Source organism: Carassius gibelio, chromosome A6, assembly GCF_023724105.1.
Source record: "Carassius gibelio isolate Cgi1373 ecotype wild population from Czech Republic chromosome A6, carGib1.2-hapl.c, whole genome shotgun sequence".
Taxonomy (NCBI): Eukaryota; Metazoa; Chordata; class Actinopteri; order Cypriniformes; family Cyprinidae; genus Carassius; species Carassius gibelio.
In genome coordinates this window covers 31,349,110-31,365,547 of record NC_068376.1, presented here as the reverse complement: position 1 = coordinate 31,365,547, position 16,438 = coordinate 31,349,110, and the positions used below count along the sequence as shown (strand labels likewise).

The window sequence follows — 16,438 nt, the reverse complement described above, 5'->3', positions numbered from 1 at the left end:
CTGCTCTTGAGCATCACTTCAGTCTGGAGAGCAGTGGAAGAGCAAGCCCTGAGGATGTGTGTGTTTGGAGGCACAGGTGAGCCACGTGTTGCTGTAGACCCGGCGTCTGATGTCTCATTACATGCAGGAGAACAGCGTCCCGGACGTCCTGCCTCTCCGCTGCACTTCAGACAGACGAACAGACGCTTGTTAAATAGTTAGGCTTGGAAATCCAGTCTGGTCTCGTCAAACACGCTGCCTGTGCTCCGAGATGCTCCAGCAGAGAGAAGACAACACACAAACAGACAGAAAATACTGGAGAAGAGACGGTTCAATCAGTCTGTGAACAGAAGCGTGCCGATTACAACATGGTGAATGTTTAAGTGTGTGTGTGTGTGTGTGTGTGTTAATGAGCTGCAGGACGGTGTGAGTGTCAAACAGCCAGGGAGCTCGTTAGGAAACATTTCGGTTAAAGTGTCTCCTCCTGCCTTCACCTCTGATTATTATAAAAGTCCTCACACACTTCATCATCATTCATACTCTGTACACACACACACACACACACACACACACACACACACACACACACACAAAGTCTGCATTAAATTGATCAAAAGTGACAGTAAAGACAACTATAATGTCATCTATTTCAAATAAACGCTGTTCTTTTGGACTTTCTATTCATCTGTGAATCCTGAAAAATAAAATGCATCACAGTTTTCACAAAAATATTAATATTTTCAACATTGATAATAATCAGAAATGTTTCTTGAGCAGTAAATCATCATATTATTCTGATTTCTGAAGATCATGTGACACTGAAGACTGGAGGAATGATGCTGAAAATACAGCGGAGCATCACAGAAATACATTACACTTTAACAGATTCACACAGAAAACAGCTGTTTGAAATTCTAATAATATTTGACTATTTTACTGTATTTTTAAAGAAATAAATGCTTTATCATATAACTTCAATTTAATATAGTTCATAATAAACTGTAAATAATAATAATAATAATAAAGTTGATGCCTCATGTCAGGTTTGATGCCAAAAGAATACAGCAGATAATCGATGAGCTTTAGTTTTGTAGTGAAGTACATTTGCTGTCCTTTAGTTCTCATTAAGCTGGAATAATTTTTATTTTTTGTGTTTTTTCTTTCCTAGGCTTTAAAGTGTGCAATATTAGATGTCAAATAATCAGTATATACAACTTTAACATTTTTTTTAGAATAATAACACAGTGGCTTTCTATCTTCCTCTAAAACACAAAGTCAGTGTAATTAACGAGTTTTTCTCCACAGTTTCACATTTTAATTGCTCCTGCCAGCTGATGTCTCCAGCTCCTCTCAGGGTGTGAAAATCATAATATATATATATTGTGTGCTTTTTGTCCTCTCATGTGGACAGTCGTTAGTTTATTACAGTGGAAAACGGTTTTTTATATCATTCAAATGTTCTTCAAACTGAACAGATCAGTGAACGGTTCTTTGAGAAACCAGAAATTATTCTTTATGTCAGTGCACCAAAAAACAAAAAACATCTATATTTTTAAAGTAACAGCAGGCGCAGACATTTTTAACTTTAATGTGCAAGACTTTCAGTTATTCTGCTGTACAAAAACAGCTCATTTTCTGCTTAATACTGGTGTTCGTTTTGTGCGGTTATTCTGCTGCTAACTTCGCAAAAACAGCAAAGAGCACAGAGAAAAACAACAGAGGTGTTTTTAAAGCAGTTCCAGTAACACGTGTGAGCGCAGAGGTCAAAATAATCAGACTAGAACTGAAAAGATTATACTTTTCATTTTGCCAATAAGTTTCAACAGACAGTCCTTCATCAGGACAAAATTATTACTATTATTATTATAATTTATTTTAATTCATATAAATAATACACACTGTTTTTAATGCAAATACTTTACAGTTTACTGTATTCTTTTCTGGTATTAATATATTTATATTTTGAATAACCAGAAGAATGTGTGTGTGTGTTTTTAAAACATTAATTTATATAATCAAAAACACACTGGTGTGTGGTGAAAATTTAGTATTTACTGTATTTAGTATAGTCTTGCAAAATCATAATTTATTTACTGTATATTATTATTTATTTTTTTGTATATTTTTTTTAATTAATCAAATACATTTTTCTAGTGCAAAGCCTTACATTTACTGCACTTTATTTTTCTAGTTACAGTTTTTCTTGATTGCTAAATTTTTTGATCTAAAATTTCAAAACCATAACACAATTTTTGAAAAAGCAAACCCATTTTGTCAGCTTACAGAGGTGTGAGGCTTTGGAAATTCTATCCACCACCACAAGAGTGACAGTATTACCTTGGGATTCAGTCAGACCTGTGACATAGTCCAGAGATATGTGCGACCAATGATGTTTAGGGATAGGTGGAGGAGTAGTAGTCCTTAAGGGGTTGGTTCTGAGCTTCTTGTTCTGGGCACACACCGTGCAAGCGGCAACAAAAATCACAGATGTCTCTTTGCAACTCTGACCACCAAAATCTCCTCTGGATGATCCTGCAAGTTCTAGTGGACCCAGGATGACCAGAGGGGAGGGAGGCATGTGTCCACTGCAACACATCAGAACGTGAGGGTAAGGAACAAAAAACATCCTGGTGGACCATTACCTGGATCCGACTGCTGCCGTTGGACCTTCTTAATGGCAGCCTCATTGCTCCACTGGATAGCTGCTATTATTCTGGAGGTGGGAAGGATGGGGTCTGGTCTGGCCTCCTCCTCTGGAACCCAAGAAAAACCAAGAAAACATTGTACCTGCTTCACAGAATTAGGCTGAGGCCATTCCTTCACTGCTCGCATCTGGATGTTGCCCTTGGAAATGATGAAGCCAAGAAATGGAGTTGAAGACACATGAAATTCGCTCTTTTCCAGCTTGACAAAGAGGCTGTGTTTAAGTAACTGGGACAGGACCTTTGGTGAGAAAATGAGGATATCATCAAGGTAGACAAAAAGGAATTTGTTCAGCATCTCCCGCAAGACATCATTAAACAGCGCCTGGAAGACGGCTGGTGCATTGACCAGGCCAAAGGGCATTACCCCGTACTCATAGTGGACTATCGGGGTGTTGAAAGCTGTCTTCCACTCATCCCCTTCTCGAATCCTGACCAGATGGTAGGCATTTCGGAGATCTTATTCAGTGAATATGGTGGCACCTTGCAGGATCTCAAAAGCAGAGGTCATCAGGGGCAGGGGGCAGTGATTCTTAATGGTAATGCAGTTGAGACCCCTTTAGTCCATGCAAGGCCTGAGGTCACCATCCTTCTTCTCAACAAAAGAAAAGGTCGAACGGCAAAAAGAAAGAGCAGAAACACAACAGTTAGTTCCCCAACGTTTCACTACACCTCTAGACCAGTCAATGTTTGGGTTGTGACAAGTTAGCCATGGAAATCCAAGAACTAAGGGGAGTTCTGGTACCTGGATGAAAAAAAACTATTGGTTCCTTGTGACCCCCAATTCCAAACTGATTAAACGAAGTGCAGTGACTAACCTGTCCCGACCCCAGAGGTTCGTCAAGAGCTGTGATGGTTAGAGGTTTCTGGAGGAGCATGGATGGAGTGCCCAAACATCTGTAAAGTTCCCAGCAGCCCCAGAGTCGATGAAAGCACCACGCTGGTGATTCTGGTTGTTGTGGAAGATGGTGGCTTCGGTAGTATCTCCAGAGGTTGTAGGGTGAGAGAAGATATCTACTCTCGTTCCAGTTCCCCCTTTCCTGGACGAGAACTGGCTTTTCCCGACAATTCAGGACAGTTGGATCGGAAATGGCCAGACTTTCCACAGCACAGACAGGGTCGCTCCCTCATCCGTCGATCCCTTTCTGTCTGGGTAAATCTGGCTCGACCCAGCTGCATGGGTTCCTCCAGATCAATGGGTTTGCAGAGTGGTTCAGAAGTATTGGAGAATTCCTGAAGATGATACACACTGGTCTCCCAACGTCGTTCCTGTTGACGATGATCTTTTCAGATAGTCACCTCAATTAAGGGTCTCTAAAAGCTAACTCATCCTTGAGTTCTGGAGACAAGGCCTGGTGGAATGTGACCCTTAAAGCTCGCTGGTCCCAACCACTCTCTGAAGCTAGCGTATGAAACTCAGTGGAAAACGCCGCCACACTTCGAGTGCCTTGAGAGAGTCGAAGAGACTTGAGTCTGAAGATTTAAACATTGAAGAATCTCAGTAAGGATCTGCTCATGTTGCTGCCCTGATACGACAGACAGAATACGATGCACATTAGAGGGTGGTGGACTCTCCTCCGCTGGATTCATGTTTTGTGGTTCAGTCTTGCTGTAACGGGGCTGTTCTAGGTGAGGACTGACCCCGGGTCTGTTGTGTTCAAAGTCACTGAATTAAAGGATTGAGCTAACTCCCCACTAAATGAATCCAAGAGCAGGGATGATCAAACGGCAAGGAGTCTTGGATCTCCAACAAAAGACAATCTTTACTAATAGTTAAGATCAGGAATAATGAGTGGTAGTGTTCAGCAGGAGTCTGGTGAGAGGCGCCACCTGCTGACCAGGAGGAACATAGCAGTCCCGGTAAGAGTTCCTTACTGTCATGTTTCTCAAAATGTCTTACAGTTTATAGTTCTCTGAAATAGCTCAAAGGTACATCTCATGAATCTTCAATTGGAAAGCATATATAGCCAGAGGACAACTCAAGAGTTACAAAATCTGACAGAGGATTTTCTCATTTTTATTTTTGCCTTCTGTGTGTGTGTGTGTGTGTGTGTGAGAGTCTGTGTGTGAGTCTGTGTGAGTCTGTGTGTGTGTAAACCTGTGTTTGTTACTGTGTTTTTGGCCCCGTGTGGAGTCGGGGATAAGGAGCACAAGTCAAGTGTCTGACTGAGATTCGCTGGAGATGATGGTGATGCTCTCCACAGGGAGCGGCGGAGAGAGAGAGAGAGAGAGAGAGAGAGAGAGACAGTCTCTGGTGGTAATATCAGCTCACTCTGTGTCTCTCACTCTCTCTCTCTCTCTCTCTCTTTCTCTCTCTCTCTCTACCTGTCACTGTTTCTGCAGGCAGCTGAACCAGAGTGTGTGTGTGTGTGTGTGTGGGGGGGGGGGTCGGTCTGTCACCGTGCCCGCTGGAAGAGTCACCTTTCTGGGATATGAATCCTAATGAGGCGGGGGGGAAGCCAAGACAGATGGGGAGGAGTGGAGGTCTGACAGGCCAGTGCTCTGCTGAGCTGCCACATTATTTCTGGTCATTTATAACTGTAGTTACTTAAAAATACCGTGCTGTGAATCCGGCACAAGCACAAGAGAGCCTCGAGTGCGGTCAAAAACCTCATGACACACACTCGTCTGATATTACTGTCACCTTATATCACTGTATTAAACTTTTAACATCACACTAATTATATCATTCAGTGTAAAAAGTCATTTTTCCCCCATATCACTTGATTATTTTCTTCTTGTAAAGTGAACTAAAAAAGCTTCACATTATGAAAACCGTCAAATTCATATTTTATATAACAGATAATTTTTTAACTCCAAATTCTGATTAGATGAGACATTTGAAGATGCTAAAACAGCTGATTTTCAAACACCTGCGACGTCACGCTAATTTAATTGTATTGTATATTAATACAGAAAGCTATGACGTTATTCTGTAACAGATTTGTCTTGTTTTGAATGTTACATGTTTCTTTGTTTTTATTATTTAATGTATTATATATTAGGTTTTTAAATATATATTTATACATTTTCTTTAAATATGTGTGTGTGTGTATAGACAAATTTATTTAAACAATATTTGATATTATTATTTATTATATATATATTTTTCTATATATATATATATATACTTTTAAATATACAAAATATATAATATATTTAAGGATTTTGCCTAAATGCTCATATAGATATATAGATGTATATATTTACAGTTTTTCACATTATTACATGTTTCTTTGTTTCATTATTTTGTTCATTATTATAACATTAAAAAATTAATAAAATATTTCAATAAAATGCATTAATGAACAAAATGATAAATGTGTGTACATATGTCTGTGTAAAAATATTATTATACAATTTAAATATTATTATATGATTTAATATTATTAATTAGAGATTAATTATATTATTAGCATTCTATACATACATATATTTTTTAAATATGAGTAGTTATGTAAAATATCTGGACACATTTCTGCTCTTCCATCACACTGTGTGTGTGTGTGTGTGTGTGTGTGTGTGTGTGTATGCAGTGTGTGTGTGAGTGTGTGGCTGTGTGTGTAAACAGTGTGTGTGTGTGTGTGTGTGTATACAGTGTGTGTGCGTGTGTTTTTGCACAGTGAATGCGTTCCATTGCACGAGGATCCGTGAGGTTGTGTAAGTCTCAGTCTGTGAAGCTCTCGTTCTTGGAGATTCGCTCTGAAACACATGGAAGTATCACCAATTGATGAGAAAAACTGTGCAGAAATCACTTCTCTCTCCTGTCAGCGTGATATAATATAATCTCATTCCTCTACTTCTACCTGACACCCCTTACATGTCTCTCCCAGCCGGTGAAATATCGGCCTGAATCGCATTAAAATGACAAAGATATAATCATGATTCCTCTAAACATCCCAGACCCGCAGTAATGCACTGCAGTATCCATCTGAATAAACACAACTATATGACAGGCTCTCCAATCATATTAGGAGGAACACACACACACACACACACACACACTCATGGCCAGCGGGGGAATGAGGGTTTTACACAAACAAAAGCTCTCATCAGAGATGTGCGGCCGGTGTCACTTCATCATGGAAATGTTGTTGAGCCTGGAGACACACATTCCAGCAAACACAAAAACATACACACACTATATATATATATATATATTTATATACACCTCTGTTCTCTCCAGACATCACAGCAGGGCTAGTAAAGGGGTTCTGTGATGTCTTACGTTATGAATGTGTTCGGGCTCTTCTGAATGAAGTTTGAGTGATTCGATCACAAAACTATTTGGGCTGCATCTTCATCCCACTTGAATTTAATTTACTTTGTTTACTTAACCTTTGACTCAAGTTGCATTTGCTTAAATTAAGTATTTTCACCTCGACTTACTTTTTAAGTTTTAAATACCAAAGTTCATGTTCATTTAACCTAGTTAAGCTTATTTTCTTAATTCAACCATTTTATTTCAATTTTAATTAATTATTTTATTTGAAAACTTTTTGCATTCCCATTTAATTATTATTTAAAATTGTATAATTTAAATCCACATTAAAAATGTATTTAAAATAACACTTTTACAGTGAACTGGTGCTGAAAACTCAATGCAAGTTATTCCAAGATATTCCAACTAAACTTGATAAATTTGTTGAGTTGAAAGTACTTTATAATCTAAGTACTGTAAGTACAATTGAAAGATTTTAGTTTTTGTCTGTTTTTGATTACGGATGATAAATGAGACGGATATTGGGTGTGTTTTGTTTTGTAATCCGTCTCAAATATTTTTTTACAGGTATCTCGAAATACCTTCAGTGTACCGCGGGAAATGCTTGTAAAAGGTGAAAACATCTTGGCTAAACAGAATTTCTGACTACATGTTTCTAAACTCGACGTTTCTCCAATAACAGCCCAGAGGAAAGCGTAAACAGGAACGTCCTTTCATATTAAACTCTGTTTTTTTCTACTAACAAATGAAATGAACTGCCCAACAACTTGCAGTGTTGTTCTCTTTCCTAATCGATAATGCTGATAGTTTATATTATCATAAGTTAAAGGTCAGCAAAATGCTAATGTAAGTTTCTCATCAGATCTGAGCCTGGATCAGACAGAGAATCACAAAACCATGCGTTTTATTTCAGGTAAGGAACATTATGATATATTGAGCGTTTGCCTGTAAGATTACAGTTCAATTGTTTTTTGGGGCGTGTTTCTTTCACAGTTTCACAATCCCCGCAGAACAAAAGCAGTCTCTGGGTGTATTTGTAGCAATAGACAAAAAAATACATTTGTACTGTATGGGTCAAAATTATCCATTTCTCTTTTATGCCAAAAATCATTAGGATATTACGTAAAGATCATGTTCATGAAGATATTTAGTGCATTTCCTACTGTAAATATATCCAAACGTAATGTTTGATTAGTAATATACATTAAAGATGATTTTCTAAATATTTAGATTTTTTTGCATCCTCAGATTCCAGATTTTCTCATTTATTCAGCTTTCAGATGATGCATAAATCTATCTTTATTTTATTTTATTGACACTCATGACTGGTTTTGTGCTTCTGGGCCACACATGTAAAAACCTAGCAAACTCGGATCTCTGACGCACGTGTGAAACACGCTGTACTCGCTCGATGATTTGTGTTCTTCGAAAGTGAATCCGGCTCGTTCTGTTCTTAAATTGTGCTGATGTAATTAGCAATTTAGCTTTGTCATTGTGATTTACTGTTTGCTGATTCCTCTCCGCTGGCGATAGTGGAAGTCTAAACAAAGAATCATTACCACTATCTGATTTTCTATTAACAAACGACAGAATCTAAGCACTGATGGTAAATAAGTCAATGCATGCAGAGACAGCAGATTAAAAAGTGTTGGCTTTATGTTTAAAAGGTGAAACCAAATGCACACTTGGTTGATTTATTGCATGCTCGTACTGTAAACATGGCGATCGGTTAATTGTGTCAGAAATGTTCTGCTTCTCAGTGTTTGTTTGTTCATATATTTGTCCAAACTTGTTCCTGGTTAAACACACCAGAGCCAGCGAATACTAGAAACATTCAGGCAGGTATTGAGGAAAGCTGGAGCTCAAGGACTGAGTTTGGAGACCTCTGTTCAGGAATGATTTGCAGAGGCTGAAGTGAGAAGATGTGTGAGAAAATTGTCCTCATTTTTCCCGGGCATGTTCATTCATTTGTGCTAACGGTTCTCTGAGAAATACCAAATTCACCTGCCAACTTCAATCCTGCAGGAACCGCGGGACCGCAATGAAACCAAACCAACGGAGCATTTATTTCCATGCTCCGAAAATATGTATCCCGCAGGGTCTACACCTCAAACAGGATGTTAACAAGTTAAAACGGCAAATTATAATTAGTTTGCACTTACAAATTGCATAAATAATATTATGAGATTATTGTTTTAAAATATACATTTTAGAACACAGAAACATGAAATGATAGAAAAAACTAATAATAGAATGATACTTTTTTTTTAAAAAGAGACTGAAATTACCAGGATGTGGCGTCACACCAATGAGTCAGTGATTCATTCATTCAGTCGATTCATTCAAACGGCTGATTCGCTCAGGAACGAACTATGAAACAGTTTTTTATTAATACATCAGTGAATCACTGATTTAATGCATTAAAAATAAAAACACCTGGTGCATCTGCCAGATGTCTGTTAAAGATTGCGAAACACTTGATAAATGTCTGTAAGATGTCGGTTTTACATGCATACTAAATCATAAACATCTTAAAGACATCTACTAAACATCTATTTGACATCTATAGATGAGCAAACTTTCTAAAACACATCTTGTTGATGTAAATGCAGACATCAAATGAGTAACTTTATTCATGTCTTTGGGAAATTTGGTTTGTGTGCTATCAGTGTTCAGAGATGCACAATATGGCTCTGTTTAGAACCAAAATAAAGCAAAAAGACAATATATTATATTAATATGAACTAGTCCTAGAAAGTCTGTGCATATAATACCATGATTAAAAATCTATATCTGTTGCTGTACAGTAACAATAATCAAATTTTAACAGATGATGAGATCTGTATTATGAATGTATAGGCTACAGTAAATTTACGTTTGCTGTTTAATAAAACTGATTTTAATGCTCATGAATTCACCTAATCTTGATGCACATACAAAAGCATCCCTGGCTTCAGTTTAGCATCGCCCCTAGTTTCATGAAGACTCAGGAGATGTGGTTCATTTGTGAAAGTGTGTAGTTTGGAGGATTTTCAGTCACCTTTCAGTGTTCTCGACAGCTGTAGCGCGCGTACTGTAGTAGATATTATACGTATTTGAGATTAGTTTAGGTCATTATTATGTTCTCTCTCACAGATATGTATAACATCCAAGCTGTGGTTTAATAGCAATCGAGATTCGGATGTTTTCGCAAGAGGGCGATGGAGGGCTTCACTGTTCTCCATCTGATGATGATGATGGACACAAACTTCTAAGATTGCTTTATTTCTCTGCCCAAGATGATGCATGTACAGTAATCCTCGATCTGCCAGACAGATCTCTTCTGCTTGTGTTTGTGTGTAAGCCATCCTTTAATAAAAATAAAATATAAAAGTCATCTTTACTCCGAACACAGATTGCGCGTTTCATATTTTAACAGCTGTGAGACAAGATGCACTTTAAAGACATTCAAAATTAAAATCGCCTTTGGGAAGATTTGTTCATCTCTTTCATGCTATTTGTAATTCGCTTGCTTGCAATGTTAGGCGTCTTGAGAGAAGCACAACCGTACGCGTCGAATAGGGGTAACTTTTTTTTTTAGGGAATGCAAAATTAATTTTGGAATATGAGAAGCACGCTAAGTTCTGGCACCGCATCGGAGCGAGGATCAAACACGCGCAGGAGATGGTGTGACCTGTTGAGAGAGAGAGAGAGAGAGAGAGAGAGAGACACTGGGCGTGCGCTTCGAGAGAGAGAGAGCGCAACACAGTTTCTTCTCTAAACAGCAGGCGGGTCTGTGATGAGGGCATTACGCGCGAGCGCCAGCTGACTGCACGAGTTTGCACCGTGCCCAAACCAACTTTTCACCTGGAACGGATTTGCTCTTCACTAATGACCAGGACCTCGTTGGCTGCCCTCATCACTCCGAGTCAGTCCGAGTTGTGGATGTGTTCCGCTCGGTGATCTGTGTTTGCTGTACGGGACTAGTGTTCTAGTGTTCCCTCGACAGGTGCCATGAGGCTGCTCTGCTGGAGCCTTCTGCTGCTCATCCAGTGGATGCGGACACAGGTATCGAGCTCGTTTCTTAGTTTCTGAAATGCTTTCCGAATCAGAACTTGTTACAGTGATTGCGCGTGACTGTGTCTGCACTGGTCTTTCATCAAAGCACCATAACGCAGAAAAATCTCGGTATGATTGGTGGTGGTGTGCAAATCAGATTATAACTTTAATAATCTGAGGATGCAATTTCAAGATATTGATATCTATAGTCTAATTATGAGTTCACGCACTGTATCTAAAGTGCATGCATGTGTGTTAAAGAAAATAGAGCTAGGGGTGTTTAGAAGGGAAGCAATTTTAAATTGATACCATATGCACATATTGGAAAAGGCTTCTTAATTAACACTAAAATGGAAATAGAATTTCTGTTCTTTGAGGTTTAACAGGCATCTGTGTGAGATCTTCTCCTGGCCTTGGCCTGAAACAGAATTTTATTTCACATTTATGCATCGTAAGAGAATCGTTTATAACAGACAGAATCCTGCTGCTGGTAATAACATCAGAGCATTCATGTGACAGCTTTCCAAAGAATCTTTCTGATGAAGTTCCATCATCGGATGTGATCAGAAACGAGTCTTTCTGACACCTCGCTGCTGTCTGGAGACTTAAAAAGCATTTTTATCTGGAAAAGGCTACGCTTTCCTGTTTATAATCCAGTTCATCATCACTTTTCATCAAATACACAATCAGCTGGATCAATCACACACACACACACACACACACACACACACTCAAGTGTATTTTAAGAACTAAAACGGCGAGTGTCATGGTGCAGTTTCTGAAAGCACAAGCATCTTATTGATGATCCCATTTCTTTCCTGTGTAAGTGTGATCATGTCATAACGACCCAGCAGTAAATCGCAGTCATGAATCACAGTCGAATCCTTTATGCTTGCTCTGGTCTGCTTTATTAATGCCTTTATTCTCTTCTACACATCTCATTTTAGCCATCAAGATCCATACCGCTCTGCTTTATAAGTGGAGTGATTATTAAAACATATTTTACTTTAGCCTACATTTTTATGGCAGCGCACGTCGAGAGGCTGAGATCTACAGCGGTTCGCTCTTAAGCCCTTCTCCTGATGTTTGTTCCCACAATGCAACTTGTGTGTTTAAAACTGCAGGTATTTTAGGCTGGTTTTGCGGCCCATCACACGTCAGAAGGGTGCACAGCGGAACGGGGTGAAATTAATGCTGTCTTATCCTCTCCTAATAAATGGATCTAATTTACAAAGCTATATTCAAAAATATAAAAAAATAAATATGTTCTTCTCAGCCTCCTGAGCAATCACATTACTGACTCCATCCAGAGTGGTGCTTTTATTTCTGAATTGAATGTCTCATCTTTGATGATTGATACGATGAGAGGATATTGTGCTTCGTGTTTTTCAGAAGGCTTTATTTTTGCCCTTATGTTTGATTGACAGGTGATGGAATCTGAATGTGATGATTAATGCATGCTGAAGAACTCATGTGGTGTGATTTTGCATATGTGTGTTGCACATGATATTTTGTTTTGCAGAAATCTCCGAGGATGTTGGTGGTGTGTTTTGTGGTTTTAGAGTTATGTGTCAGCTGATTGACAGTGTCTCCAGGTTAATGAATGCAGTGAATAAACGGCTCTCCGTTGACTGAAGGCTGCAATTAAAGTGAATTATTGGGGAAGCCCTGCGCTGTGGTTTTCATATCGACGTGGCAGTGGATTTGTCTCACTTAAACCGTGTCCTAACCAGGCGACAAGTAATTCATCTGTTCGTGCTGAAAGCCAATGACTAATGTGTCATAGAGCGCAAAAGTGACCGCCGGTATTTTACCATGTACTTCAGACTGTGCACTTAAATTCTTTCATGAAATAATTAATATATATTTAATAGAAAGTAAAACTAGCTATTATAAGGCATTTATTATAAGAATAATATATAACAAAATTTGTGAAATTACAAAAAAAAAATTATATTTACCTCTATACAGGTATTTTGAGAGTGTTGGGAGACTTGATGACGTCATTGCTGTGCTCTATATATGGTCATGTGGATGCAGATTATGGACCAATGAGAGCTGACTGTGGGCGGAGCCAATCGTGTGATGAGTGCAGGTTGTGACACTGAAGAGTTTTGTTCTTGTATGTTGTCAGAGCTGGTTAGCGCTCAGTGTCAGTTCAGATGATCTGATCACACAGCCTTTTGAAATATATATACCTTTGAGATTTTAAGCATGATTCCTCTACATCGCTTCAGCGAGCCTAACTGTGATTCCCGGTGTTCATTACATTATTTATCACACATCTAGTTCATCAATAAATGAGACCAAGGCAAGTGATATAAATGGCCACGTTCTCAGCAGCTCCCGGGGAAACATTTTTTAAAGATGTGAGTTTGAGTTAAAGATGCAGAAATGAATAATGATGTCTGCGTTTACAAGCGTCTGCTTTCTTCATCAATCCTCCTTCAGCGTGAATATTTATAGCGTGCAATAATTAAAGGAATATATTTAATTCCTGTGGATTTAGTTAGTTGTTGACCGCCAGGGGCTTTGCAGTGACCGGTGCTGATATAATTCAAGCAGAGCGACTGATATATATATTTGATATAAAATATAATTATTGATTTTAAGCACTTTATAAGAAGAATAAAATATTAGAAAATTTGTAGAATAAATTTCTTTTAGGAAAAAATGTAAGATGCTATAGGTATTCAACTAAATAAATGATTTTAAGACATTTATGAGAAGAATAAAATAAGAATATATAAAATTTGTACAGATAATATAAAAAATATATATATATGTTTTTATTATTGTTTTTTTATGCAAGATAAAACAACATTTGCAAGTACAAAAAACATACTAAAAAGGGGTTGCATTACATTAAAATATTGTGCTACACTGTAAGAAATAAAACTGTAAAATAACAGAAAATTACTCATTACACTATCCATTACTTGTACAGATATTTAACTCTAAAACACAACACAATGCTGTGTGAAGTTTGACATAGATTTCCATATAGAATTCAAATGTTCATATATTTTCAAATTAATATATATTTTTTGAAAATTAAATAAGAATATCATTTGAAAATTGCATTCATGAATGTGAAATTTGGCAAGAATTAGTAATAAATTGTAAACTAAGTATTTAAGAAAGGCACCAGAAAGTCAATTTTATTTTATTTTATTTTACAGAAGTTTGAAAATAGATAATTTTTTTATAAAATTTGAAAACTCAACCTAAAACACTTTTAATAATTTGAATAGAGATGTCAACAGTTTTATTAATTAACTGAATATGTTGTCAGCTGATGCTGAAAAAAAAATCACAAAAAAATTGCTTTGTAAACTTGACATTGAAACATTTTTAAAATAATTACCAAGAAAAGGCAAGTAACAAATTAAATGTGCAATTTTTAATCTAAAAAAACTTAAATACAGTGTAAAACAATATTTTTCACAATTGCAAATTGTAAGTTTTTGTAAGTAGATTTCACCAAAAATAAATAAATAAATAAATACTATTAATGCTAAATTCAATATGTTATACTGCCTGTTTTTGAGTGAAACAGGTTTTGATTTTCTACATCATTTCTTCTTCAGTGTTTTGTTTTCTTGAATGTACTTTAATAATCTCAAACTTTAAAAAGTCACTTTTTACAGTGTACACGAGCAGAAATGCTTATCTAATGCTTATCATCTCAAAAACATCTTTAATTAATTGGCTGAAATTAATGATCTAATTTTTCAAAGTTAAACTGTAAATAAAACAATAAAAATAAAAAAAGACCACTAGATTATGTTTTATAAGAAAATACTATTTCAAGTTGCCGTTTCTTGTAAAAAACAATATTATTTTAAAATGTATTATTTGCAATTATGTAGTTTTTGGTCGGTGCATATGTTTAGTGTTGTTAGAGATTTCTTATTCTGTGCACATCACTAGTGTGTAAAGCAGATCTTCTGCTCTGAATCCTCCTGCCAGATTTCCCAGCATGCAGCAGTCAGGTTATTTTGAACACAGCTGTGGCATGTGTGTGTGTGTGTGTGTGTGTCAGAAGTCATGGATGATCCTGTTTGTAGGATTGTTCGTTTGCTGGCTCAAGCCTCTTACGCTTTACATCTTCCAGAAGAGGGAGGAGATGCTGACAGATGAAAAGGTCTAAATGGGAATCATTTGGAAATATTCCCAGCGGCGCTCCTAGATTCCTGAATGAACTGTGAGATGCCTCCGTGTTCTGGAAGCTGATGTCAGTGTGTTAGGAGTTAAACTACAGTGTGTGTGTTTATTAACTCCGTTTATTACAGGTTATTCAGATTAGAAATCAGATTTAATGTTTTCATTTTAACTTTATGACTCAACTATAAAGTTATATTACATTAATTTATAACATAGAATTAAAAATGAAAAAAAAAAATCATACACACACACACATGTATGTTTGTATGTATTTATGTGTGTGTGTGTTTGCTGTTAAGCATCTCAAGATTTGAACTGGGTTGGGAAGTTTGATTCTTTCCAGTGAATCAGTTCAAACTGTCCATTTCAATGAATCGATTCACAGCTCTGATTCAGTTGTTTGCATCATCCCTCAGAACAAGTTTGTAGACGTTTTATAGTTAAATTACTACGGTCTGTTATGTTATTGAATATGCATGAAACATTTAAATATTCCTCTTTGTTAAATTAGTGTAAGATTTTTGTACCTCTTTGTTGCATTTCACATGAATCCACTTGATTATAAGAGTTATAGCTCCTCTAATCAGTGTTGTTTTAGGATTATTCATATACTATTATAGTTTTTATTAATATTTTGTATACGTTTTTATTTTAGATTTTCTGTTTTCATTTAGATTTCAGTTAAATGTTTTAGTAATATGGTGGTGTACTTTTGTTATTTTTTATAGTGTTTTAATAAAAATGTAAGTTAAATGTTTTTATTGGAATTTTTTTGTTGACTTTTAGTTTGTATTTTCTTTTTCCAGTTTATTTTCAGTAATTTTAGTGCTTTGACGAAGTTATTCAAAGTTGTTCGACTATTACGTTTTTCATCTAATATTTGTATTTTATTTCAGGTTTATTTCAGTTAAAAATGTATTTAAATTAGTATAAAAAAGTTTTATATGAGTGTTTTTTAACGTCATTGAGATACTATTCTGTTTTTTGTTAATATTGCAAATTTGATTACATTTTTTAGATTTTCTGCTTTTATAATAATTTAGCTAAGAGCTTATTTTTTTAACAAAAATAATTATAATTATATATATGTATATATTGTTTATAGATGCACCGCTCTTCGTGCATCTGAGTTAATCAGAATGATTTATATGTATATATAATTATTTTTATTTTTATTTATTTTGTTGTATATTTTTTATTTTTATTATTATTTCTTTAGATATATTTTGTTGTATTTTTTTATAACAATTTAAACTAAATAAAAATTTGGAATTCTGCCCTGGAATGTTTAAATAAGTTTAAGTTTTTATTTATTTCCGTTTTACAGTTT

The 16,438-nt window shown here is 36.3% G+C and overlaps 1 protein-coding gene across 1 annotated transcript in view; it reads left to right on the top strand.

The window, feature by feature from the left end:
• Positions 1 to 10,690: 10,690 nt before the first annotated feature.
• Positions 10,691 to 16,438, top strand: part of LOC128016080 (neurexophilin-2-like) — a 120,898-nt gene continuing 115,150 nt past the window's right edge. The window contains exon 1 of the mRNA XM_052600459.1: positions 10,691 to 10,950. Within this exon, the coding sequence (XP_052456419.1) occupies positions 10,897 to 10,950 (54 nt within the window). The 5' untranslated portion in view covers positions 10,691 to 10,896. The remainder of the gene's footprint in view (positions 10,951 to 16,438) is intronic.